The sequence below is a fragment of the Tyto alba genome, unplaced genomic scaffold, assembly GCF_018691265.1.
Source record: "Tyto alba isolate M040663 unplaced genomic scaffold, T.alba_DEE_v4.0 Super-Scaffold_8, whole genome shotgun sequence".
Lineage (NCBI taxonomy): Eukaryota > Metazoa > Chordata > Aves > Strigiformes > Tytonidae > Tyto > Tyto alba.
This window is the reverse complement of record NW_024881329.1, coordinates 23,702,701-23,724,533: the sequence shown is the minus strand read 5'-3', so window position 1 is coordinate 23,724,533 and position 21,833 is coordinate 23,702,701. Positions and strand designations below refer to the sequence as shown.

Sequence of the window (21,833 nt, the reverse complement as noted above, 5' to 3'; positions counted from 1 at the left end):
GTAAAAAAAAACCCAACATAACATTAAAAAAAAAAACAAAAAAGCAGAAAGCAGCAAAAAAAGGCAAAGCAAAGAAAAAAGCAAAGCAAAAAAAAAAAAAAAAAAGGGCCGGGAACAATCGCGGCACAGAGCGGGGCAGATGTTGTGGCCGGAGGCTCGGCCGGCGCGGCGCTGCTCCCTCCCAGGCGGGTGGGGGGCCGGGGGGGCCGGGATGTGCTGCTGCTCCTGCGCCCCGTTCCCGGCGGACGGGGAGGTGGAGAGACCCCTCTGCGGAGAGCGGGTGAGCGCCCGATCCCCCCCCGGCTCCCCGTCAACCCTGGGGTGTGTGCGTGTGCCCCCCCCCCCACCAGGCACAGAGTGGGGCCCGTGGCTGCGGCCCCCCCCCACCCCGGTGTCTCCTCTCCCTGGGGACCACGGGGTGTGGGGAGCCCCACTCCTGTCCCGTGGGCTTCCTCACCTTCCTCCCCACTTGCCTGGCTCCTCCCGGGGGGGGGCCCTCGGCCTCTCTCACCCACCCTCCTGGGGGGGGTTGGGAGCGGGGAGGGAAACCGGGACCCCCTTTGGCATCGCTGAGCCACGGGACGGGGGATCGGGGACCCAAAGCGCCGTCGTTTTGGGGGGGCTGGCGCAGAGTGGGGCTGTTTGGCGGGTGCCCCGGTGCCAGGCACAGCCGGGTACCGTGGGGGGGGACGGGGGGACACACACACAAAGGCAGCTCTGTGCCGGTTGGGGGGGGGGGGGGGGTCTGAGGCAAAAGCAGCCTCCCTTGAGATGCTCGGGATAACGCCGGCTCGCTCCCTTTTCCCGGGAGGGGAAAACCATGGCGAGTCACCGGCAGCACCGGGGTCCCCAAAGCGGACCCCCAAACCATCCCTGGCTTCGAACACCCGTTCGGGGGGGGGGGGGAAAAAGAGTGAAAATATCCACTTTGGGTAAAAAAAGGAGGCGGGAAGGCGCAGGGCTGCCGGCTGCGATGCTCCGGTGATGCCCCCAGCCCCCGTGGGCGCCGGGGAGCATCGTCACCTCCCCCCCGCTGCGGCCCCCGCATCTCGTCCCCATTGGGGCTGGCGGCTGCGGTGCTGGGGGGGGGGGGGGGGGGATTTCTCCCGCAGCCACCCGGTTGTCATGGTTATGGGATGATGGGAAGCACGGGCGAGCGGAGCGATCGGGGTGGCTTCTCCCCAGCCGCTCGGCTCCCCGTCCTCCCCTCCCCGGGGCGGCAGGACCCCCCGAGCGTCGCGGGGGATCGGGGGGTCCCACGTCCCCCCCAGCCCCCCGCGACCATGAGCCGCGTCCCCAAGCAAGCGGGGGCCGCGGCGGGTGGTGCCGCCGGGCGCCCGCCGTGCCGCAGCCCCGTCAGGCGCCCGTCGCATCTCTCCGGGCAGAGCAAGGAGAAGGAGAAGGAGAAGATGAAGGAGGGCAAGGACAAGGACGCCCGTTACACCAACGGCCACCTCTTCACCACCATCACCGTCTCCGGCATGACCATGTGCTTCGCCTGCAACAAGAGCATCACGGCCAAGGAGGCTCTTATCTGCCCCAGTGAGTAGCCAAACGGGCCGCGGCGGCGTTGCCGGCTGGGCACGGCGCTCCCCCCGTTTCAAGAGGCCCGTCGGTCCCAGTTTGGCGCCGCGGAATGGGCGAGCGGACGCGCTGCCGGGGCCGGTTTCTCCGAGGCGCCCTGGATCAACGCCGGCACGTCCCCGGCGAGGCAGCTGGCACCGCTGGCTCCTGCCAGCTCCCCCCTCCTCCCCGGCGCGGTGCCATGTCCCCGGGCTGGCACGGGGTGCCGTGTCCCCCCGGGTTTTGGGGGGTGCGGGGGGGGGGGGGGTTGGTGGTGGCACCGCGGCAGCTCAGCTGCTCGCCGGCAGCTGCGGCTCCGCTGTAAATCCGCATCCGCCCGGATTCCCCCCCGGCATCTGCTCCTGTCGCTCCGGTGCGGGCGGCTCCCCCGGGATTAAGGGGTGGCGGGAGGGTCGTCCCCCCCCCGCCCAGTGTCACCGGGGGGTGCCGTCACCTCTCCCTGTGTGTGTGTGTCCCCCCCAGCCTGCAACGTCACCATCCACAACCGCTGCAAGGACACGCTGCCCAACTGCACCAAGGTGAAGCAGAAGGTGAGTGCCCGCCCGGCTGCAACAAGTGACACGAGCTGGCCGGTCTCAGCCACTCCAGGGTTGTTGTTTTGTTGGGTTTTTTGTTTTTTTTTTGTTGGGGGGGAATGGGGGGGACGGGGGGACACAGACACACGGACACGGTGACACCCGCCATGACGCCTCCGCTCCCTCCCCCAGCAACAGAAAGCCGCGCTGCTGAAGAACAGCTCGGCGCTGCAGTCGGTCTCGCTGCGCAATAAAAGTGAGTGGGGTGCTGGGTGGGGGAGGACGGCCCTTCCCCCCCCACGTTGCCTATCGCCGAGGTGTCAACGCTGTGCGGGGACACCCCCCCTCAACCCCCCGGCTTTGGGGACACCCTTGGGGAGGGCTGAGGGACAAGCCTCTGCTGGGGGGATGCGGATTTGAGGTGCCTCCCGGGGGGTGGCGGAGGGGGGGGGTGGTCATGGTGCTGACCCCCCGCTGTGTGTGTCCCCCCCCCCCAGCTGCCATTCGGGAGCGCCCCAACTCGGCCATTTACCCCTCGGAGAGCTTCCGCCAGACGCTGCTGGGTCCCCGCCGCGGCCGACCCTCCCTCTCCCTCTCCAAGAGCGTCTCCACCACCAACATCGCGGGGTAAGCTGGGGGGGGGGGGTGGTGTGTGGAAATGGGGGGTCCGGGGGTGTCCCCAGTGTCTCCATCACGTCCCGCCCTCCCCACCCAGGACGTTCAACGACGAGTCTCCCCTGGGGATACGGCGGATCCTGTCCCAGTCCACAGATTCCCTCAACATGCGCAACCGCACGCTCTCCGTGGAGTCGCTCATCGACGAAGGTGGGGACCCGCCGTGGGGGGGGGGACACACACACACACGGGGTGTAGGGGGGACACACGGGGTGCGGGGCCAGGCCCCCCCCCCTCCCACCGCCCTCCCGCGCAGGCCCCGACGTCATCCTCAACCAGCTGATGAGCGACTTCGAGACGGACGGGAAGGACTTTGAGGCGGATTCCTGGAGCTTGGCCGTGGACAACAGCTACCTGCAGCAGCACAAGATGGACGTCATGAAGCGCCAGGACGTCATCTACGGTGGGTGGCCGGGGGGGGGGACACGGCGTGCCGGGGTGAGTTGGGGCTGGAGAGACAGGCTGGGGGCCACGGGGATGGGTCAGAGCTGCAGGCGTGGGTAGGGAGAGATGGGGACGCAGGGACGGGGCAGGGGACACCGGGATGGAGAGGTCACAGGGAAGGGGACGCAGGGACAGGGCAGAGATGGAGGAATGGGGACAAAGGGACAAGGTAGGGGACGCAGGGACAGGGAAGATGGGAATGCAGAGATGGGGACACAGGGACAGATCAGAGGTGCAGAGATGGGAACACAGGGACAGGGCAGGGGACACTGGGATGGAGAGGTCACAGGGAAGGGGACACAGGGACAGGGCAGAGATGGGAATGTAGAAATGGGGCACAGGGATAGGGGACATAGGGACAGGGCAGAAATGGGGACACAGGGATAGGGGACACAGGGACAGATCAGAGGTGCAGAAATGGGGACACGGGGACAGGGCAGAGATGGGAATGCAGAGATGGGTACACAGGGACAGGGGACACAGGGATAGGTCAGAGATGGGGACACAGGGACGGGGGACACAGGGACAGGGCAGAGATGGGGACACAGGGACAGGGGACACAGGGACAGGGCAGAGATGGGGACACAGGGACGGGGGACACAGGGATAGGTCAGAGATGGGTACACAGGGACAGGGGACACAGGGATAGGTCAGAGATGGGGACACAGGGACGGGGGACACAGGGACAGGGCAGAGATGGGGACACAGGGACAGGCTGGGGGACACAGAGATGGGTCAGAGACATGGGAATGGGGACGCAGAGATGGGGAACGTGGGGACATGGGGGTGGAGATGGGGAACAGCCGGGGGCGGTAGGGACAGGGCGAGGGGCTGTCCCCACGGCACAGAGCAGGCTGGGACCCGGGTGGGGTGGGGTGGGGGTGGCTGTCCCCTGACCCCCCCCCCCCCCCGCCACAGAGCTGATCCAGACGGAGATCCACCACGTCCGCACGCTGAAGATCATGGCCACCATGTTCCGCAAGGCCATGCTGGAGGAGCTGCAGGTGGACCCCGGCACGGTGCAGAAGATCTTCCCCTGCGTGGACGAGCTGAGCCAGATCCACGAGCGGTTCCTGGCGCAGCTCCTGGAGCGCCGCAGGGAGTCCCTGGCCCACGACAGCAACAAGAACTTCGTCATCAACCGCCTTGGGGACATCCTCGTCAACCAGGTGGGGACGGGCCCACCAGAGCCCGTGGGTGCTGATGCTGGGGGGGGGGGATATGGGCTGGCTGACATCCCCTTGTCACCCCCCCGGGCAAGTTTTCGGGTGCCAGCGCGGAGCAGCTGAAGAAAGCCTACTCCGAGTTCTGCAGCAAGCACACCAAAGCCGTCAAGGAGTACAAGGACCTGCTTGCCCGCGACAAGCGCTTCCAGCAGTTCATCCGGGTGAGCGCCCGCCGTCCCTGCACGGCGCCGGGGGGGATCCCCCCCCTACCCCCACCCCCCCCCACCCCCCCCCTGCGATGGGTGTCGGGGTCTCCCTGCAGGCTCTGGGCTTTGCGCCCTGCTGGAAGACCCTCTGCCAACCCCGTGCCTCAGTTTCCCCAACTGCGTGTCTCTCCCTAACGCCTCTTAACGTGGTTGTGAGCCCCCCCGGGGGGGCTGGGACACACACACACACACACACACCCCAGCCGCTGCTAACGGGGTGCCCTGTGCTTCCTCCCCTCCCTGCGCCCGGCCAGAGGATGACGCGGTCCCCGCTGCTCCGACGTCACGGGGTGCCTGAGTGCATCTTGCTGGTGACGCAGAGGATCACCAAGTACCCAGTGCTCATCGAGCGCATCCTGAAGAACTCCAAAGGTGACGGGCGGGCGCCGCGGCCCCCGTTTTGGAGGGGGGGGGGGGGGGGAGGGCACTTCCCAGCCCTCACCACATGCGTGTCCCCCCCTCTCCCCGCCACCCCAACCCCTTCACCCCAGACAACGAGGGCGACTCCGCGGACCTGTCGCGGGCGCTGAAGCTGGTGAAGGAGCTGATCTCGGCCATCAACGAGGAGGTGCACACGTGCGAGATGAACGCGCGGCTCTGGGACGTCTACCGGCGCGTGGACGGCCGCGCCAAGGTGCAGCTGCCGTGGGAGAGCCGCGCCGGCGTTTTCGGCAAGGACGAGCTGCTGCGGCGCAAGCTGGTGCACAGCGGCTGCATGCTGTGGAAGACGGCGGCCGGGCGCTTCAAAGGTGGGGAGCGGGGCGCCGAGGAATGGGGGGAGCAGGGGATGGGGATGCCCAGGGTGCTGTGGGACAGGGGTGGCAGGGCGTGGGGATACTGGGGGACCGGGGTGCTGGGGAACGGGGGGACCCAGAGAATGGGGATACCGGGGGACCAGGATGTAGGGATACTGGGTGATCATGGTATTAGGGGAAGGGGATACCCAGGCATGGGGATACTGGGGGACTGGGGTGCAGGGGGATGGGGAGACCCGGGGAATGGGGATACAGGGGGACTGGGGTGCTGTGGGATGGGGAGACTCAGGGAATGGGGATATTGGGGGACCGGGGTGCTGGGGGATGGGGGGACCTGGGGAATGGGGATACTGGGGGACCAGGGTGCTGGGGGATGGGGGACCAGGGTGTTAGGGGAAGGGGATACCCAGGCATGGGGATACTGGGGGACCGGGGTGCAGGGGGATGGGGAGACCCGGGGAATGGGGATACAGGGGGACTGGGGTGCTGTGGGATGGGGAGACTCGGGGAATGGGTATATTGGGGGACCGGGGTGCAGGGGGATGGGGGGAACCGGGGAATGGGTATACTGGGGGACCAGGGTGCTGTGGGATGGGGGTGCCGGGGCATGGGGATACTGGGGGACCAGGATGTAGGGATACTGGGTGATCACTGTATTAGGGGAAGGGGATATCCAGGCATGGGGATACTGGGGGACCGGGGTGCTGGGGGATGGGGGGAACCGGGGAATGGGGATACAGGGGGACCAGGGTGTAGGGATGGATACTGGGGGACCAGGGTGTTAGGGGAAGGGGATACCCAGGCATGGGGAAACTGGGGGATCAGGGTGCTGTGGGATGGGGGTGCCAGGGCACGGGGATACTGGGGGACCAGGATGTAGGGATACTGGGTGATCACTGTATTAGGGGAAGGGGATATCCAGGCATGGGGATACTGGGGGACCGGGGTGCTGGGGGATGGGGGGAACCGGGGAATGGGGATACAGGGGGACTGGGGTGCTGGGGGATGGGGGGAACCGGGGAATGGGGATACTGGGGGACCAGGGTACTGGGGGATGGGGGACCAGGGTGTAGGGATGGATACTGGGGGACCAGGGTGTTAGGGGAAGGGGATACCCAGGCATGGGGATACTGGGGGACCAGGGTACTGGGAGATGGGGGGATACTGGGGCATTGGGGCATTAGGGGGTGGGGATACCCAGGCATGGGGATACTGGGGGATCAGGGTGCTGTGGGATGGGGGTGCCGGGGCATGGGAGACCAGGGTGCTATAGGATGGGTGTACTGGGACATGGGGATGCCTGTGGGGCAGGGTGCCAGGTGCAGGGGTGCCAGGCGGCTCTCACCCTCCACGGACGAATTTGGGGGCCACCCTGGGGCTCTGTGGGGTGGGCCACGCCGCCGCTTCGCCCCCCCCCCCCCCTCCAGCACCTCACCGTCCCTGCGCACCCTCCCAGATGTCCTGGTGCTGCTGATGACGGACGTCCTCATCTTCCTGCAAGAGAAGGACCAGAAATACACCTTCCCCATGCTGGTGAGCCGCCGCCTGCCCCCCAGCATCCCGGCCCCCCCCACCCGGCTGGGCCAGCACCGGCTTCCAACGCCGTGTCCCCCCCTTCCCCGGTCCTGCAGGACAAGCCGGCCGTCATCTCCCTGCAAAACCTCATCGTGCGGGACATCGCCAACCAGGAGAAGGGGATGTTCCTGATCAGCGCTGCGCCGCCGGAGATGTACGAGGTCCACGCCGCCTCCCGCGACGACCGCAACAACTGGATGAAGGTCATCCAGCAGACGGTCAGCCTGTGAGTGTGATTTTTTTTTGGGGGGGGGGGGGGGGGGAGGGATCCCCCGAGCCTCGGCGGGATGGATGCGGGTGGTGGGAAGGGGCGGATGCGGTGCGATGGGGTTGGGGGGGGTCGCAGCTCTGAGCCCCCCCACCCCTTTCCAGCTGCCCCAGCCGCCAGGACTTTCCCCTGATCGAGACGGAGATCGAAGCGTCCTTGCGCAAGCTGAAAGGTGGGTGCTGCTGCCTCGGGGGTCCCCACCCCCCCCCATCCCTCCTCATCCCCCCCATCCCTCCTCATCCTCCCCATCCCTCCTCATCCCCCTCATCCTCCCCATCCCTCCTCATCCTCCCCATCCCTCCTCATCCCCCTCATCCTCCCCATCCCTCCTCATCCCCCCCGTCCCTCCTCATCCTCCTCATCCCCCTCATCTCCCCCGTCCCTCCTCATCCCCCCCATCCCTCATCTCCCCCGTCCCTCCTCATCTCCCCCCGTCCCTCCTCATCCTCCCCATCCCTCCTCATCCCCCCCGTCCCTCCTCATCCCCCCCGTCCCTCCTCATCCCCCCCCGTCCCTCCCCATCCCTCCTCATCCCCCTCATCCTCCCCATCCCTCCCCATCCCTCCTCATCCCCCTCATCCCCCCCGTCCCTCCTCATCCCCCCGTCCCTCCTCATCCCCCCCGTCCCTCCTCATCCCCCCCATCCCTCCTCATCCTCCCCGTCCCTCCTCATCCCCCCCGTCCCTCCTCATCCTCCCCGTCCCGCAGACCGTATCCTGCAACACGATCGGAAGATCACGGCGCTGCTGGAGGAGAAGGTGGGGCTCTTCGCCGACATGCTGGCCCTGGCCAGCGGCTGCGAGGAGACCTCGCCCACCCTGGCCCCCCGCTCCCTCTTCCACTCTGACTCGGCGGAGGGAGCCCGAGGGGAAAAACTGATGCACGACGCCATCCGGGAAGGTACGGCCGCTCCGGGATGCCGATGCTCTGGATGGGGAAACTGAGGCACGGGGCTGGGCTGGGGTCCCTGCCACGGCGTGGGGCTCACCCCGCGTTTTCCCCGCAGTGGAGTGCCTGAAGGAGATATTCACAGGCGCCGGACGCGACCGGGACCAGAATAACCTCGCCGAGGCCGAGAGCTGCCCCAGCCCCAGCACCAGCAGTAAGGGGGGGGGGCCAGGGGCTGCGCCTGGCCGGGGGGTCCCCCAGAACTGCAGTGGGGCTCACACACCACACCCTCCCCCCCACCTCTCCCTGCAGACGGTGATGCCGGCAGCTTCAACGGTTCCCTGGAGTTTTGCAGGGCCGATTCGGATGCCGGGCAGCGGGTGAGCGCGGCGGGGGGGGGACACACACTGCCGGGGGTGTGGGGGGGGCGAGGGGACACCCTCATCCCGGGCCGGGGCCACCGTGGTGTCACTGGTCTCTCTTGGTAGGATGGGAACGGTAACCAGCTCCTGCAGCGGGTACCCCAGGAGGTAAGGGGGGGGGGCAGGGGGGGTGGAGCCGGCCCCCTCCCCGCTGCGCCAGCGTGCCTCAGTTTCCCCAGGGGTTCACCGGCCCGTCCTCTGCTCCCCAGGAGATCAACCAGCGGCTGGTGAACCTCTACAGCCTCCTGCACGGGCTCCAGGTTGGGACCAGCTGCGGGGAGAGGGGGGGGGCACAAGATGGCCCCCCCCCCCCCACCTGCACCCCCTGCCCACATACACCCCCCCTGCCTACTCCCCCCACCTACATCCATCTCTCTGCCCGCACGCCCTGCCTGCCCCCCCCATACACCCCCACCCACACCACATACACCTGCCTGCCTACACCCCCCTACCTACAAACCCCACACCCACCTCCACCCCCTGCCCACCCCCCTAACTAGATCCACCCCCCTGCCTGCACCCCCTGCCCACATCCACCCCCCACCCACCTACGACCCCCATGCCATAGAACATCCATCCCCCTGCCCACCCCCCTAACTGGGTACACCCCCTTGCCAGCACCCCCCTGCCCACCTCCACCCCCCATACTATGTCCATCCCCGAACCCCCATCCACCCCCCCGCCCGCACCCCCCTAACTGGACCCCCCCCCCTGCCTGCACCCCCCTAGCTGGATACCCCCCCCGCCTGCACCCCCCTAACTGGACCCCCCCCCGCCCGCACCCCCCTAACTGGATACCCCCCCCCGCCTGCACCCCCCTGCCCACATCCACCCCCCATACTATGTCCATCCCCGAACCCCCATCCACCCCCCTGCCTCCCCCCCTAACTGGATACCCCCCCCCTGCCTCCCCCCCTAGCTGTATACCCCCCTCTGCCTCCCCCCCTAACTGGATACCCCCCCCGCCCGCACCCCCCTAACTGGACCCCCCCCTGCCTCCCCCCCTAACTGGATCCCCCCCCGCCCGCACCCCCCTAACTGGATACCCCCCCCGCTTGCACCCCCCTGCCCACCTCCACCCCCCATACTATGTCCATCCCCGAACCCCCATCCACCCCCCCTAACTGGACCCCCCCCTGCCTCCCCCCCTAACTGGACCCCCCCCCCCAGGCGGCGCTGAGTCAGCGGGACACGCTGCTGGAGCTGCAGCGGCAGGAGGGGCCGGAGCAGCCGCCGGCGCGGGGCGGCTCGGCCGGGCCCCCCCCGAGCGAGGCGGCCTCGGAGCTGGCGCTGCTGCAGCGGCAGCACGCGCTGGTGCAGGAGGAGCTGGGCCGGTGCCGGCAGCTCTGCCAGGAGCGCGCGCAGGAGGCGGCGGCGCTGGAGGCGCGGCTGCGCGACAGCGAGCAGCAGCGCGCGCGGCTGGAGCGGGAGCTGCGCGAGGCGCGGCGGCAGGACGGGGGGGCCCGCGGGCGGCGCGGCGGGGACCCGCGGCGGAGGAGCCTGCCGGCCGGGGACGCGCTTTACCTCAGCTTCACCCCGCCGCAGGTAGCGGGGGGGGACACGGAGGGGTGTGCCCGCGGCGGGGAACATGGGCTCACTCATGGCATGAGTGTGTGTCAGGCCTCAGCCTGCCGGGGGTGGTGCTGGGAACATGGGCTCATTCATGGCATGAGTGTGTGTCAGGCCTCAGCCTGCCGGGGGGTGGTGCTGGGAACATGGGCTCATTCATGGCATGAGTGTGTCTGGCCTCAGCCCGGAGGGGGGGGGAAGATGGGCTCATTCATGACATGAGTGTGTCCAGCCTCAGCCCACTGGGGTGAGGGGAAAGGTGGGCTCATGCATGGCATGAGTGTGTTCTGGCCTCAGCCCACTACAGAGGGAAGGTGGCTCACTCATGACATGAGTGTGTCCAGCCTCAGCCTGCCCCGGGGTGGGGACCTGGCGGGGGAAAGATGTGCTCATGCATGGCATGAGTGTGTCCGGCCTCAGCCCGCCCCGAGTAGGGGCTTGGGGGGGGAAGAGGGGCTCATGCATGGCATGAGTATGTCCAGCCTCAGCCTGCCCAGGTTTTAGAGGAAAGGGGGTTCATGCATGACGTGAGTGTCTCCAGCCTCAGCCTGCCCCAGGGTGGGGACTGGGGGGGGGGGAAGATGTGCTCATGCATGACATGAATGTATCCGGCCTCAGCCCACCCAGGTTTAGGGGAAGGGGGGGCTAGGGGCGGGGGGAAGATGCATTCATGCGTGACACAAATGCATCCGGCCTCAGCCCGCCCGGGTTTAAAGGAAGATACCCTTGTGCATGACACGAGTGCACCCGGCCTCAGCCGGGCCAGGTTTGGGCTGTGGGGAGGTTGGAGGGCGGAGGGAAGGGCGTGCTCATCCATGACATGAGTGTGTCTGGCCTCAGCCCCCACCTCTTGGCGGGGGGGTGGGGGGGGGGGGCACAGGGGCTCAGGCCTGACCTCCCCCCCCCCCCCCCCCTCTCGCCCCCCTCTCAGCAGCTGAGCCACGGCCCCCACCCCGCCAGCCTCTCCTACCACCACCCCGCCTTCGCCCCCTGCCCCCGCGACCAGCTGGATTACCGGGGGGCCGATCCCGACCGGCTGCGGGAGGGCGACGACCCCCTGGACGCGCTCCTGGAGGACGAGGCTTTGGGGAGCCACCACTCCCCCCCCGCCAGCCCCCGAGGTGGGGCCCCAGGGTTTCGGGGTGGGGGGGGGCGGGCAGGGGGACCCCCTTTTCTCATGGAGGGGGTGTGGATTAACCCTGTGTTTTCCCATAGATTTCCTGAGGATGCAGGATATCCCCGAGGAGGTGGAGAGCAGCCAGGAGCTGAAGGAGGGTGACGGGGGCTCCTCGGACAGTTAGGGACCGGCTCCAGCCCCCCCCCGTGGCCCCCCCAGCACCCCCAAACCACCCCCCCCCCACCCTGCACAATGATGCGGGGGGCAGGATCCAGCAGTGGGGGGAGGGGGAGGTTTTGGGGGAGCTGCTATTCCCCTGGGACCTTTATGGGGCTGGGGGGGGTCCTGTGCCCCCCCCCCGGGTGGTGGCGGGGGGGGGTGGGGGGGGGGTTGAGCAGTGGTTTGGGACCCGTGTGTGTGTGTCCCCCCCTCCCGTCTCCGCTCTCATTTATTTATTTATTTTGTTGTCTTGGGGTGGGAGGAGGCGGCTGGGAGGGGGAGGGCGAGGGGGGGCGGTCCTGGTCTGTCCCAGCACTGGGCAGGATGTGCCCCCCCCCCCCTTTTTTGTCTCCCCCCAGGGCAGCAGTGACATCCCCAGTGGGGGTGAGCCTGTCTCTACCAAAGCTCGTGTGTGCCCCCCCCCCGCCGCCTTGGTTTTGGGGGGCTGTCCTGGGCGCGGGGGGGGGGGGGCCCACGGCAGGTGGTTTTAATCGGTTGGTTGGTTCCCTTCGGTTTAACTGTAAAAAAAAAAAAAAAAAAAAAAGAAGGAAAAGAAGAAAAACAACAACAAAAAAATTGAAAAATAATTTAAAAGACCAGTTTGGACCCAAACTGCGGGGGGGGGGCTGGGGGGGAGAGGGAGGGCTGCGGGCAGGGGCTATGTCATGCACTGAGTACATGGGGTCTCAGCAGTGCGACGAGCGCGCCGGGTCTCAGCCCCACACCTGCGTCCGTCGCTGTCTGCACCCCCCCGGGGGGGACAGCAGTGTCTGTCTGTCTGTCCGTCCCCGCCCCCCCCCCCCCAGTCTGTCCCACGTCCCCAGCCTCTCCGCGTGTTGTCCCCTCAGGGGTGAGCTGAGCGTGTCCGTTCTCAGCAGGCTGCCCGAGGCCAGGGTGATGGGCACCCAAAGTGGGGGGGGGTGTTTCCTTCCACCCTCACCCCCCCCCCCCTCCACACACACTCTCACGAGCGGGAGGTCCCCGGGGAGGTGACGGGACAAGCCACCCCCCCTGCTCCCCCCCCCGGGCGTGGGGAGGTGACGGGGCGGAGGACGCGCACCCAAGGCGCCCGCACCCACACGCCTCTGACGCTCGTGGCACCCACACCCGCACCCACCCGGCGGGGGGTAGGGGGCCTGGGGACCCCCCCCCGGCCACCATGAAGCGGATGTTCTCCTGCTCCAGCTCGCAGGTGGCGGTGAGTCCCGGCCCCCCCCCCCCCCCCACACACACACACCCCGGGGGGGGGACACCCCCAGCCTGGCCCGGGGTGCGGGATTCCCCCCCCCGCCCCCGTGGGTGGGGGGAGCACCCAGCCTCGGAGCCCTGCGAGCACCCATGGGTGCTGCCGCGCTGCCCGGGGGGTGCTGTGTGTGTCCCCCCCCTCCCCGCTGCCAGCCGGCCCCATCCAGCCCCGGTGCTCAGCGCCGGTCCTGCCCCGCTGCCGCCCTGGCCCCGATCCTGGCTCCAGTGCCGGCTGCGATCCCAGTCCCGATACCAGCTGCGATCCCAGTCCCAGTCCCGATCCCAGTCCCAGTCCCGATACCAGCTGCGATCCTGGTCCCAATCCCAGTCCCGATGCTGGCTGCAGTCCCAGTCCCAATCCCAGTCCCATTCCCGATACCAGCTACGAATCCTGGTCCCAATCCAATACCGGTTGCAATCCCAGTCCCAGTCCCGATCCCGATCCCAGTCCCATTCCCGATACCAGCTGCGATCCCGATCCCAGTCCCGATCCCAGTCCTGACACCAGCTGCGATCCCAGTCCCGATCCCGATCCCAGTCCCGATCCCGATCCCAGTCCCGACACCAGCTGCGATCCCGATCCCGATCCCAGTCCCGATACCAGTCCCAGACCCGATCCCAGCTGCAATCCCGATCCCAGTCCCGTTCCCGACACCAGCTGCGATCCCGATCCCAATCCCAGCTGCGATCCCAGTCCCAGTCCCGATACCAGTCCCGTTCCCGACACCAGCTGCGATCCCGATCCCGATCCCGATCCCAGCGCCGGCCTCAATCCCAGTCCCAGCCCCAGTCCCGCCCCGTGGGATCCCGCCGAACCCGCCGGGCGGGCGCAGGCAGGGACACGCTCCGGCCTCGCCTCAGCCTCCCCGGCCAACAGCACCCAGGGCCGGGCTGCGCGGGGGCTCGGGGTCCCCAGCGCCCCGTCCCTGCCGGAGCACCCTGGCAATGGGGAAACTGAGGCCGGGGGGGGGGGGGGCTCCGCGCCACCGCGGGGGGAGGCGCTGGGGGGGGAGTGGGGCACGTCTCAACAGAAAGGTCAGCCCCAAACCGCCGCCTCCGCCGTGGGCCTTCTACCTGGGGAGTTTGTGCCTCAGTTTCCCCTGGCTGCCCGCGGGGCAGGGAGGCGGGGGGGGGTGCCCATCCCTGCAGCCCCCCCAGAGCTGCCCCACACCCCCCCCCAGGTCGAGAGCTGGAACAAGCAGGACCAGAAGCTTTTGGAAGCGGTGGAGAAGGGTGACGTGGGCAGGGTGGCCGCCCTCGCCTCCCGCAAAACCGCCCGGCCCGCCAAGCTCAACGCCGTGGGGCAGTCCGCGTACGTCAGCCCGGGGGGGGGACACACACACACCCGGGGGGGGTCCCCGAGGGGATGGGGACATGGGTCACAGCCACCTCTCGCGCTCCCCCAGCTTCCACCTGGCTGCGTCCAAGGGTCTCACCGAGTGCCTGAGGCTGCTGCTGGCCCACGGGGCCCCCATTAATGAGAAGAACGATGACGGTAAATTGGGGACCCCCGTGGGGACCCCCCCGGGGAAGGGGGGGGGGGGACGGACAGGGACAGGGCTGAGCTGGGACAGGGTCCTGTCCCCGTGTCCCTTCTGGGTGGTGGCGAAGGGCTGAGTGTACCCCAAACCTGCACCCCAAACCTGTACCCCAAACCTGCACCCCAAGGCACCGAGCCCCGGGGTGGCACCCTGTCCTGACATGGCAGGGGGGATGTCCCCAAGGTGAGATGTCCCCTGGGGCGGGGGGGGGGTCCCCCCAGTGTCCCCAGCCCGCTGGTCTCTTGCAGGCAGCACCGCTCTGCATCTGGCCACCATCTCCTGCCAGCCCCAGTGCGTCAAGGTCCTGCTGCAGGTACGGGGTGGGGACAAGGGTGGGGACGAGGGTGGGGACGAGGGTGGGGACGAGGGTGGGGATGAGGGTGGGGGTGAGGGTGGGGATGAGGGTGGGGGTGAGGGTGGGGATGAGGGTGCAGAAGAGGAGGAGGATGGAGCGGGGGGTGGGGGTAGGGTTGAAGATAGGGATAAGGATGGGGACAGGGATGGGGACGAGGGTGGGGATGAGGATGGGGATGGGGACAAGGACGAGGACAAAGACGGGGACAAGGGTAGAGACAAAGGTGGGGTTGAGGGTGGGACGAGGATGCAGAGGAAGAGGAGGATGGAGCTGGGGGTGGGGGTAGGGGTGAAGATAAGGATGGGGATGAGGACAGGGCCGGGGACAAGGACGGGGACAAAGATGGGGACAAGGGTGGGGTGAGGGTGGGGACGAGGATGCAGAAGAGGAGGAGGATGGAGCTGGGGGTGGGGGTAGGGATGAAGATAGGGATAAGGATGGGGACAGGGGTGAGGATGAGGATGGGCAGAGGGCTGGGGGGGGGGCAGGGCGGGACGCCCGGTCTCGGGGAGGGTCCCTGCCCGCTGTGTGTCCCCCCCCCCCGCCCCCCCAGCACGGTGCCAACGAGAACCACGTGGACGGGCAGAACCGAACCCCCCTGCACTGGGCTGGTGAGAGCTGGGGGCCCAAACTGGGCTGGGATTTGGGGGGGGGGGTGGTGGGGTGGGGTGTGGGTGTGACCCCCCCGAGCTGGATCGCCCCCCCTGCTGACACAGCCCCCCCCCCAGCCTCCTCGGGCTGTGCCTCCAGCGTGCTGCTGCTCTGCGACCACGAGGCCCTCCTGGATGTCACCGATGTGGTGAGTGGGGATGGGGGGGGGACGGGACAACAGGGGGGGGACACGGAGGGTGGGGGGAGAGGCTGACGGGTGCCTCGTGTCCCCCCCTCCCCCCCCAGCACGGGCAGACCCCCCTGATGCTGGCGGCGCGGGGGAACCACGCTGCCGTCTGTGCCCAGCTCCTGCAGCGAGGGGCCACCCCCAACCTGGCTGACAAGGACAAGAGGTGAGTGGCCGTGGGGACAGGGGGACGCTTGTGGGGCAATTTGGGGGTGACGGGGGGGGGGGGGGAGGTGTGTCTCTGCTCTGCCCCCCCCATGCCCGGGGAGATGGCGCCGTGGCTCTGCTCCGTGGGGACGCCGGAGGGGCCCCGTGCAAGGGCAGCTGTGGCAGTGTCCCCTGTCCCCAAGGGCCCCCCCGGGTCCGTGGAAAGTCACCGCTGCCGAGAGCGGTCCCCGGGGAGCGGGGAGGGACCTGGGCCATCGTGCCACCATGTCACCGTGCCACCATGCCATCGCGTCATTCTGCCACTGTGCCACAATGCCATCACGTCACTGTGCCACCATGTCACTGTGCCACTGTGCCAGCGTGACAGCATGTCACCGAGCCATTGTGCCACTGGGCCACCGTATCACTGTGCCATTGTGCTGCTATGCCACTGTGCCACCGTGCCATTGTGTCACCGTGCCATTGTGTCACCGTGCCATCATGCCATTCTGCCACTGTGCCACAATGCCATCAAGTCACTGTGCCACCATGCCACTGTGCCATTGTGCCACCATGCCACTGTGCCATTGTGCCACCATGTCACTGTGCCATTGTGCCACCGGGCCATTGTGTCACCGTGCCACACTGCCATCATGTCCCTGTGCCACCATGCCACTGTGCCACCATGTCACCGTGCCATTGTGTCACCGTGCCATCGTGTCATTCTGCCACTGTGCCACAATGCCATCAAGTCACTGTGCCACCATGTCACCGTGCCATTGTGCCACCGGGCCGTTGTGTCACCGGGCCATCGCGCCATTCTGGCACTGTGCCACCACGCCATCATGTCACCGTGCCACTCGATCATTGCGCCGCCGTGCCACCGCTCCCGCAGGACCGCCCTGACGCTGGCCTGCGAGCACGGCAGCCTGGAGTCGGCCGAGCTGCTGCTGCGCCACGGGGCAGCCGTGGGGGACGAGGACCCCTGGCACCGCGGCACCCGCGGCGGGGGGGGAGGTGAGTCCCCACCCGCCACCCGCCACCCTCCACCGCCCGGCCGGCCTCGCCCGGCTGCTTGGTTTAGGGGAAAAAAGGGAAAAAGGGGATTGCTTCTTTTCCTCCTGGCAGAGAACGGCACCGGCTGTGCCGGGGACCCTGAGCCGCAGGTGGGAAGCCAGGGAGAGGGGACCCCGGGCAGCGACAGCGAGGAGGAGGAGGAGGAGGAGGAGGAGGAGGAGGAGGAGGAGGAGGGGGATGGAGAGCAGCAGGCCGGGGGCGATGCCCGGCGGGTGCGGCGGCTGCAGGAGCGGCTGGCGAGGAAGACGCAGGAATGCGAGCGGCTGGCGGCCGCCGCCGCCGGCATCCGGCAGCGGGTGCGGGAGCTGGCGCGGCTCCTGCCCGCGCGCGGAGCCGGGGACGGGACGGAGGATGAGGACGGCGCCTGCCTGGCCCTCCTGGCCCAGCACGTGGGGGAGCTGAGGAAGAGGATGATGGCCGAGGAAGAGGACAGAGGAGACCAGCTCAACGGCGATGCCGCGGCACCGGAGCTGGCCCCGTTCCTGGCCTGGCTGGGGGACGAGTGTGCCAAAATGCGGGCGGCGAAGGCGAGCGCCTTCACCCGCAGCAAGGGGCTGCGGAGGGAGGTGGAGGAAGCTCTGCGGAGCAAACTGCACTACGAGGTGGTGTCGGCCGACGCCGTCCGGAGGAGCTTGGCCGCCTGGGAGAAGCTGGCGGTGGGGCTGGAGCAGACGCTGAGCCGCGCCGACGAGACCCACGCCAAGATGCTCGGAGGATCCCGTGCCCTCTTGGCGAAACTCCGGCGGGCGCCGGGGCGGCCGCTCGCCGGGGCGGCACCTTGCCGGTGCTCGGTGAACGGCACGGAGCCGGCTCAGGGTGGGAAAAGCCGAGAGGAGCCGCCGAAGGAGGGTGGGAGTTTGGAGAGGGAGGTGCTGGAGCTGAAGGAGAACAACGGGTCGCTCCTGGGGGAGCTGGCCCGGCTGGGGCGCGAGCGGGAGCGGCTGCAGGAGGAGCTGCGGGCGCTGCGGGAACGGGAGCCCGGCGCCGAACCGGTGACGGAAAGTTCCGGAACGGCCGCCCTGGCCCAGGCGCTGGCGGCCGAGCGGGAGGAGGCGGCGAGGCTGCGGCGGAGGCTGGCGGGGCAGCGGCGGGAGCTGGCGGCGCTGCGGGACGGGGTGGGCGAGCGGGCGCGGGAGGCGGCTGGCGACGCCGGCGCCGACGTCCTGCGGGAGCTGCAGCGCAAGCTGGACGGGCTGGTGAGGTCCCAGCACGAGGCCTTGCAGCTCGTTGCGGAGATGGAGGGCGACGGTACCCGCCGGGACGCCGGGGCTGGGCTGGCGGGCGAGCTGGAGGATGCGCTGGGCGAACTGGCGGAGGAGCTGGGGCCGGGGCCGGGTCCCGGCGTGGGGCGGGCGCTGGAGCGGGTCGCCGGCGTCGCCGCGGAGCTGCGCGGCCGGGAGCTGCCCGGGGAGCGGCCGGGGGCCGAGGCCGGGCGCTGGCGGGCGGCGGCGGCCGAGGAGAAGCGGGAGAAGGAGGCGGCGGTGGCCCGGGCGGCCGAGCGGGAGCGGGAGGCGTGGGAGCTGCGGGAGAAGGCGGCCGGGCTGGAGCAGAGCGTGGGCGACCTGCGGGCCCGGGCGGGCGAGCTGGCCAGGGCCTGCCGGGACAAGGAGGGGAAGGTGAGCGCTGGCCGGGGGCACCGGCCCCTTGCCAGCACCGGACACGGTCCCCTTCCCATCGCTGTCACTGTCCCCTTCCCATCACTGTCCCCATCACTGTCCCCTTCCCATCATTGTCCCCATCACTGCCCCCATCACTGTCCCCTTCCCATCGCTGTCCCCATCGCCACCCCCTTCCCATCACTGTCCCCATCACTGTCCCCTTCCCATCACTGTCCCCATCACTGTCCCCATCATTGTCCCCATCATTGTCCCTTTCCCATCATTGTCCCCATCACTGTCCCCATCACTGTCCCCTTCCCATCACTGTCCCCATCACTGTCCCCTTCCCATTCCTGTTCCCATCGCCACCTCCTTCCCACTGCTGTCCCCATATCTGTCCTCCTCCCATATCTGTCCCCATCACTGTCCCCGTCCCATTGCCATCCCCTTCCCACCATTGTCCCCATCACTGTCCCCATCACTGTCCCCTTCCCATCACTGTCCCTATCACTGTCCCCTTCCCATCGCTGTCCCCATCACTGTCCCCTTCCCATTCCTGTTCCCATCGCCACCTCCTTCCCACTGCTGTCCCCATTGCTGTCCTCCTCCCATATCTGTCCCCATCACTGTCCCCCTCCCATCACCATCCCCTTCCCATCATTGTCCCCTTCCCATCACTCTTCCCACTGATGTCCCCATTGCTGTTCCCCTCCCATCACTGTCCCCATCACTGTTGCCTTCCCATCGCTATCCTCTTCCTGTCACTGTCCCCATCGCTGTCCTCCTCCCATATCTGTCCCCATCACTGTCCCCTTCCCATCGCCATCCCCTTCCCATCATTGTCCCCATCACTGCCCCCATCACTGTCCCCTTCCCATCACTGTCCCCATCACTGTCCCCCTCCCATCACCATCCCCTTCCCATCATTGTCCCCTTCCCATCACTCTTCCCACTGATGTCCCCATTGCTGTTGCCCTCCCATCACTGTCCCCATCACTGTCCCCCTCCCATTGCCATCCCCTTCCCATCACTGTCCCCATCGCTGTCCCCGTCCCATTGCCATCCCCTTCCCATCATTGTCCCCATCACTGTCCCCATCGCCATCCCCTTTCCCTCACCGTCCCCACCACTGGCCCCATCACCGTCCCTGTCCCACTGCTGTCCCCACTGCCACCCTCTCCCCATCGCCGGCCCCCTCCCATATCTGTCCCCATCACCGGCCCCCTCCCACCGCTCCCCCCATCACCCCTCGCCCCTGCCCCAGCGTTTCACCACCCCGACACCCCCAGGGGAGCCGGGTTTGGGGGGCTGGGGGGCTGCCCAGGACCTCTGGGAGCTTCCCCCCCACCCGAGTCCACCTCCCAGCCGAATCCGGGAGGCTGGGGGGGGTGGGACAGGGGACAAAGATGGGAACCAACGGGACAAACCCCCCCGGGGTGCGACAGGGACCGTCCGGTCCCCACCAGCACCCCGAGTTTGTGTCCCCCCCCCCCTTCTCCCCCGGTCCCCCCTCCCCAGATGAAGAAGCTGCTGGCGGAGACGGAGAAGCTGTCGGCGGAGGTGCTGGGGCTGCGCAGCCAGAGCGCCCGGCTCCAGCTCCAGCTCGAGGTGGGTGCCAGCACCCGGCGTCACCCGCCGTCGCCCCGTCACCCGTCCCACCTCCTTCTCTCCCCCCCCCCCCCCCAGGTCCAGCAGAAAAACCACCGGGACGTCGTAGCCGTCTACAGGACCCACCTGCTCAACGCTGCCCAGGTGGGACCCCGCGTCCCCCTCGCTGCGGGGTGACCTGGAGGTGGGGGGGGGACACACTCACACACACACAATTTTGGCTTCAGCGCTGGAAAATATAAATTTGGAGCCTGGCACCGGCTTCGTGTCCCCCTTAGGGGGGGTGTGGGGGGGCTGGGTGCGACCCCACCGCAAAGCTCTCCTCCCCGCAGGGGTTCATGGACGAGGGGGTGCACGCCATGCTGCTGCGGATCCTGCGGACGGAGGAGTGAGGGGCAGGATTGGTGCCGGTCCCGTTCCCCCCCCCCCCCAAAAAGCCATTAAACTGGAAATGCTGCGTGTGTGTCCCCCAGCCCAGCTGGGTTTGTGCTGGGAGGGGTGGGGGGGGGCCGGCGGGGGGTCCTGCCCCAGCGGGGTACGGGAGGGCTGGGGGGGGTTGGGGGGCGCTGGGGCCTGCGCAGACGGCGGGTCAGGACGGGTCCCTGTACGGCACCAGCCCCATACTGGACCAGCCCCATAGAGCACCAGCTCCGTACGGCCCCAGCCCCCACACAGGACCAGTCCCATACAGGACTAAATCCACATAGCACCAGTCCCCATACAGCACCAGACCCACACAGGACCAACACCATACAGGACCAATCCCCATATAGCACCAGTACCCTCACAGGACCAGTCCCACACAGGATCAGCCCCCATACAGGACCAGCCCCCATGCAGGACCAGCCCCCTACAGTATGAGTACACATACAGGACCAGCCCCGTATAAGTCCAGCCCCATACCGGACCAGCCCCATACCGGACCAGCCCCACACAGGACCAGCCCCACACAGGACCAGCCCCACACCGGACCAGCCCCATACAGGACCAGCCCCATACCGGACCAGCCCCATACAGGACCAGCCCCATACCGGACCAGCCCCATACAGGACCAGCCCCATACCGGACCAGCCCCACACCGGACCAGCCCCACACCGGACCAGCCCCACACAGGACCAGCCCCATACCGGACCAGTCCCATACAGGACCAGCCCCATACCGGACCAGCCCCATACCGGACCAGCCCCATACAGGACCAGCCCCATACTGGACCAGCCCCATACTGGACCAGTCCCATACAGGACCAGCCCCATACAGGACCAGCCCCATACTGGACCAGCCCCATACAGGACCAGCCCCATACCGGACCAGCCCCATACAGGACCAGTCCCCATACCGGACCAGTCCCATACCGGACCAGCCCCATACCGGACCAGCCCCATACCGGACCAGCCCCACACAGGACCAGCCCCATACCGGACCAGTCCCATACCGGACCAGCCCCACACAGGACCAGCCCCACACAGGACCAGCCCCATACAGGACCAGTCCCCATACCGGACCAGCCCCATACCGGACCAGCCCCATACCGGACCAGCCCCACACAGGACCAGCCCCATACAGGACCAGTCCCCATACCGGACCAGCCCCATACCGGACCAGCCCCACACAGGACCAGCCCCACACAGGACCAGCCCCACACAGGACCAGTCCCCATACCGGACCAGCCCCATACCGGACCAGTCCCATACAGGACCAGCCCCATACCGGACCAGCCCCATACCGGACCAGCCCCATACAGGACCAGCCCCATACCGGACCAGCCCCATACCGGACCAGCCCCATACAGGACCAGTCCCCATACAGGACCAGCCCCATACCGGACCAGTCCCATACAGGACCAGCCCCATACCGGACCAGTCCCGTACCGGACCAGCCCCGTACCGGACCAGCCCCATACAGGACCAGTCCCCATACCGGACCAGCCCCATACCGGACCAGTCCCATACAGGACCAGCCCC

The 21,833-nt window shown here is 68.2% G+C and overlaps 2 protein-coding genes across 8 annotated transcripts in view; both read left to right on the top strand.

Moving 5' to 3' along the window:
* Positions 1-12,047, top strand: part of ARHGEF2 (Rho/Rac guanine nucleotide exchange factor 2) — a 28,071-nt gene extending 16,024 nt beyond the window's left edge. For 5 of the 7 annotated variants that reach the window (XM_042784629.1, XM_042784628.1, XM_042784633.1 and 2 more), the window contains 21 exons: positions 1,386-1,542; positions 2,047-2,114; positions 2,292-2,355; positions 2,597-2,726; positions 2,815-2,924; positions 3,031-3,177; positions 4,137-4,387; positions 4,480-4,605; positions 4,905-5,022; positions 5,142-5,399; positions 6,862-6,938; positions 7,037-7,206; positions 7,353-7,420; positions 7,957-8,148; positions 8,255-8,350; positions 8,449-8,516; positions 8,625-8,666; positions 8,768-8,818; positions 9,729-10,103; positions 11,059-11,248; positions 11,343-12,047. In XM_042784629.1, coding sequence (XP_042640563.1) covers positions 1,386-1,542; positions 2,047-2,114; positions 2,292-2,355; positions 2,597-2,726; positions 2,815-2,924; positions 3,031-3,177; positions 4,137-4,387; positions 4,480-4,605; positions 4,905-5,022; positions 5,142-5,399; positions 6,862-6,938; positions 7,037-7,206; positions 7,353-7,420; positions 7,957-8,148; positions 8,255-8,350; positions 8,449-8,516; positions 8,625-8,666; positions 8,768-8,818; positions 9,729-10,103; positions 11,059-11,248; positions 11,343-11,428 — 2,844 coding nt within the window. In that variant the 3' untranslated portion in view covers positions 11,429-12,047. Of the gene's footprint in view, positions 1-134; positions 281-1,385; positions 1,543-2,046; positions 2,115-2,291; positions 2,356-2,596; positions 2,727-2,814; positions 2,925-3,030; positions 3,178-4,136; positions 4,388-4,479; positions 4,606-4,904; positions 5,023-5,141; positions 5,400-6,861; positions 6,939-7,036; positions 7,207-7,352; positions 7,421-7,956; positions 8,149-8,254; positions 8,351-8,448; positions 8,517-8,624; positions 8,667-8,767; positions 8,819-9,728; positions 10,104-11,058; positions 11,249-11,342 lie in introns of those variants that run through there. The other 2 variants (XM_042784631.1, XM_042784630.1) reach the window with 2 other exon arrangements.
* A 22-nt stretch (positions 12,048-12,069) lies between these two features.
* On the top strand, positions 12,070-20,329 carry ANKRD35 (ankyrin repeat domain 35). The gene is made up of 12 exons (XM_042784688.1): positions 12,070-12,661; positions 13,890-14,020; positions 14,115-14,203; positions 14,498-14,562; positions 15,158-15,215; positions 15,333-15,403; positions 15,502-15,608; positions 16,485-16,606; positions 16,718-18,282; positions 19,783-19,872; positions 19,951-20,016; positions 20,205-20,329. The coding sequence occupies exons 1-12, from the start codon at positions 12,623-12,625 to the stop codon at positions 20,262-20,264; spliced, it is 2,463 nt and encodes an 820-aa protein (XP_042640622.1). The 5' UTR covers positions 12,070-12,622; the 3' UTR covers positions 20,265-20,329.
* The last annotated feature ends 1,504 nt before the right edge of the window (positions 20,330-21,833 follow it).

Bases quoted from the DNA above. Each gene is read 5' to 3' on its own strand.
- ANKRD35 (XM_042784688.1), top strand. From the start codon at position 12,623: ATGAAGCGGATGTTCTCCTGCTCCAGCTCGCAGGTGGCG. The intron at 12,662-13,889 runs GTGAGTCCCGGC...ACCCCCCCCCAG, and splicing joins GCTCCAGCTCGCAGGTGGCG to GTCGAGAGCTGGAACAAGCA. The intron at 16,607-16,717 runs GTGAGTCCCCAC...TCCTCCTGGCAG, and splicing joins CACCCGCGGCGGGGGGGGAG to AGAACGGCACCGGCTGTGCC.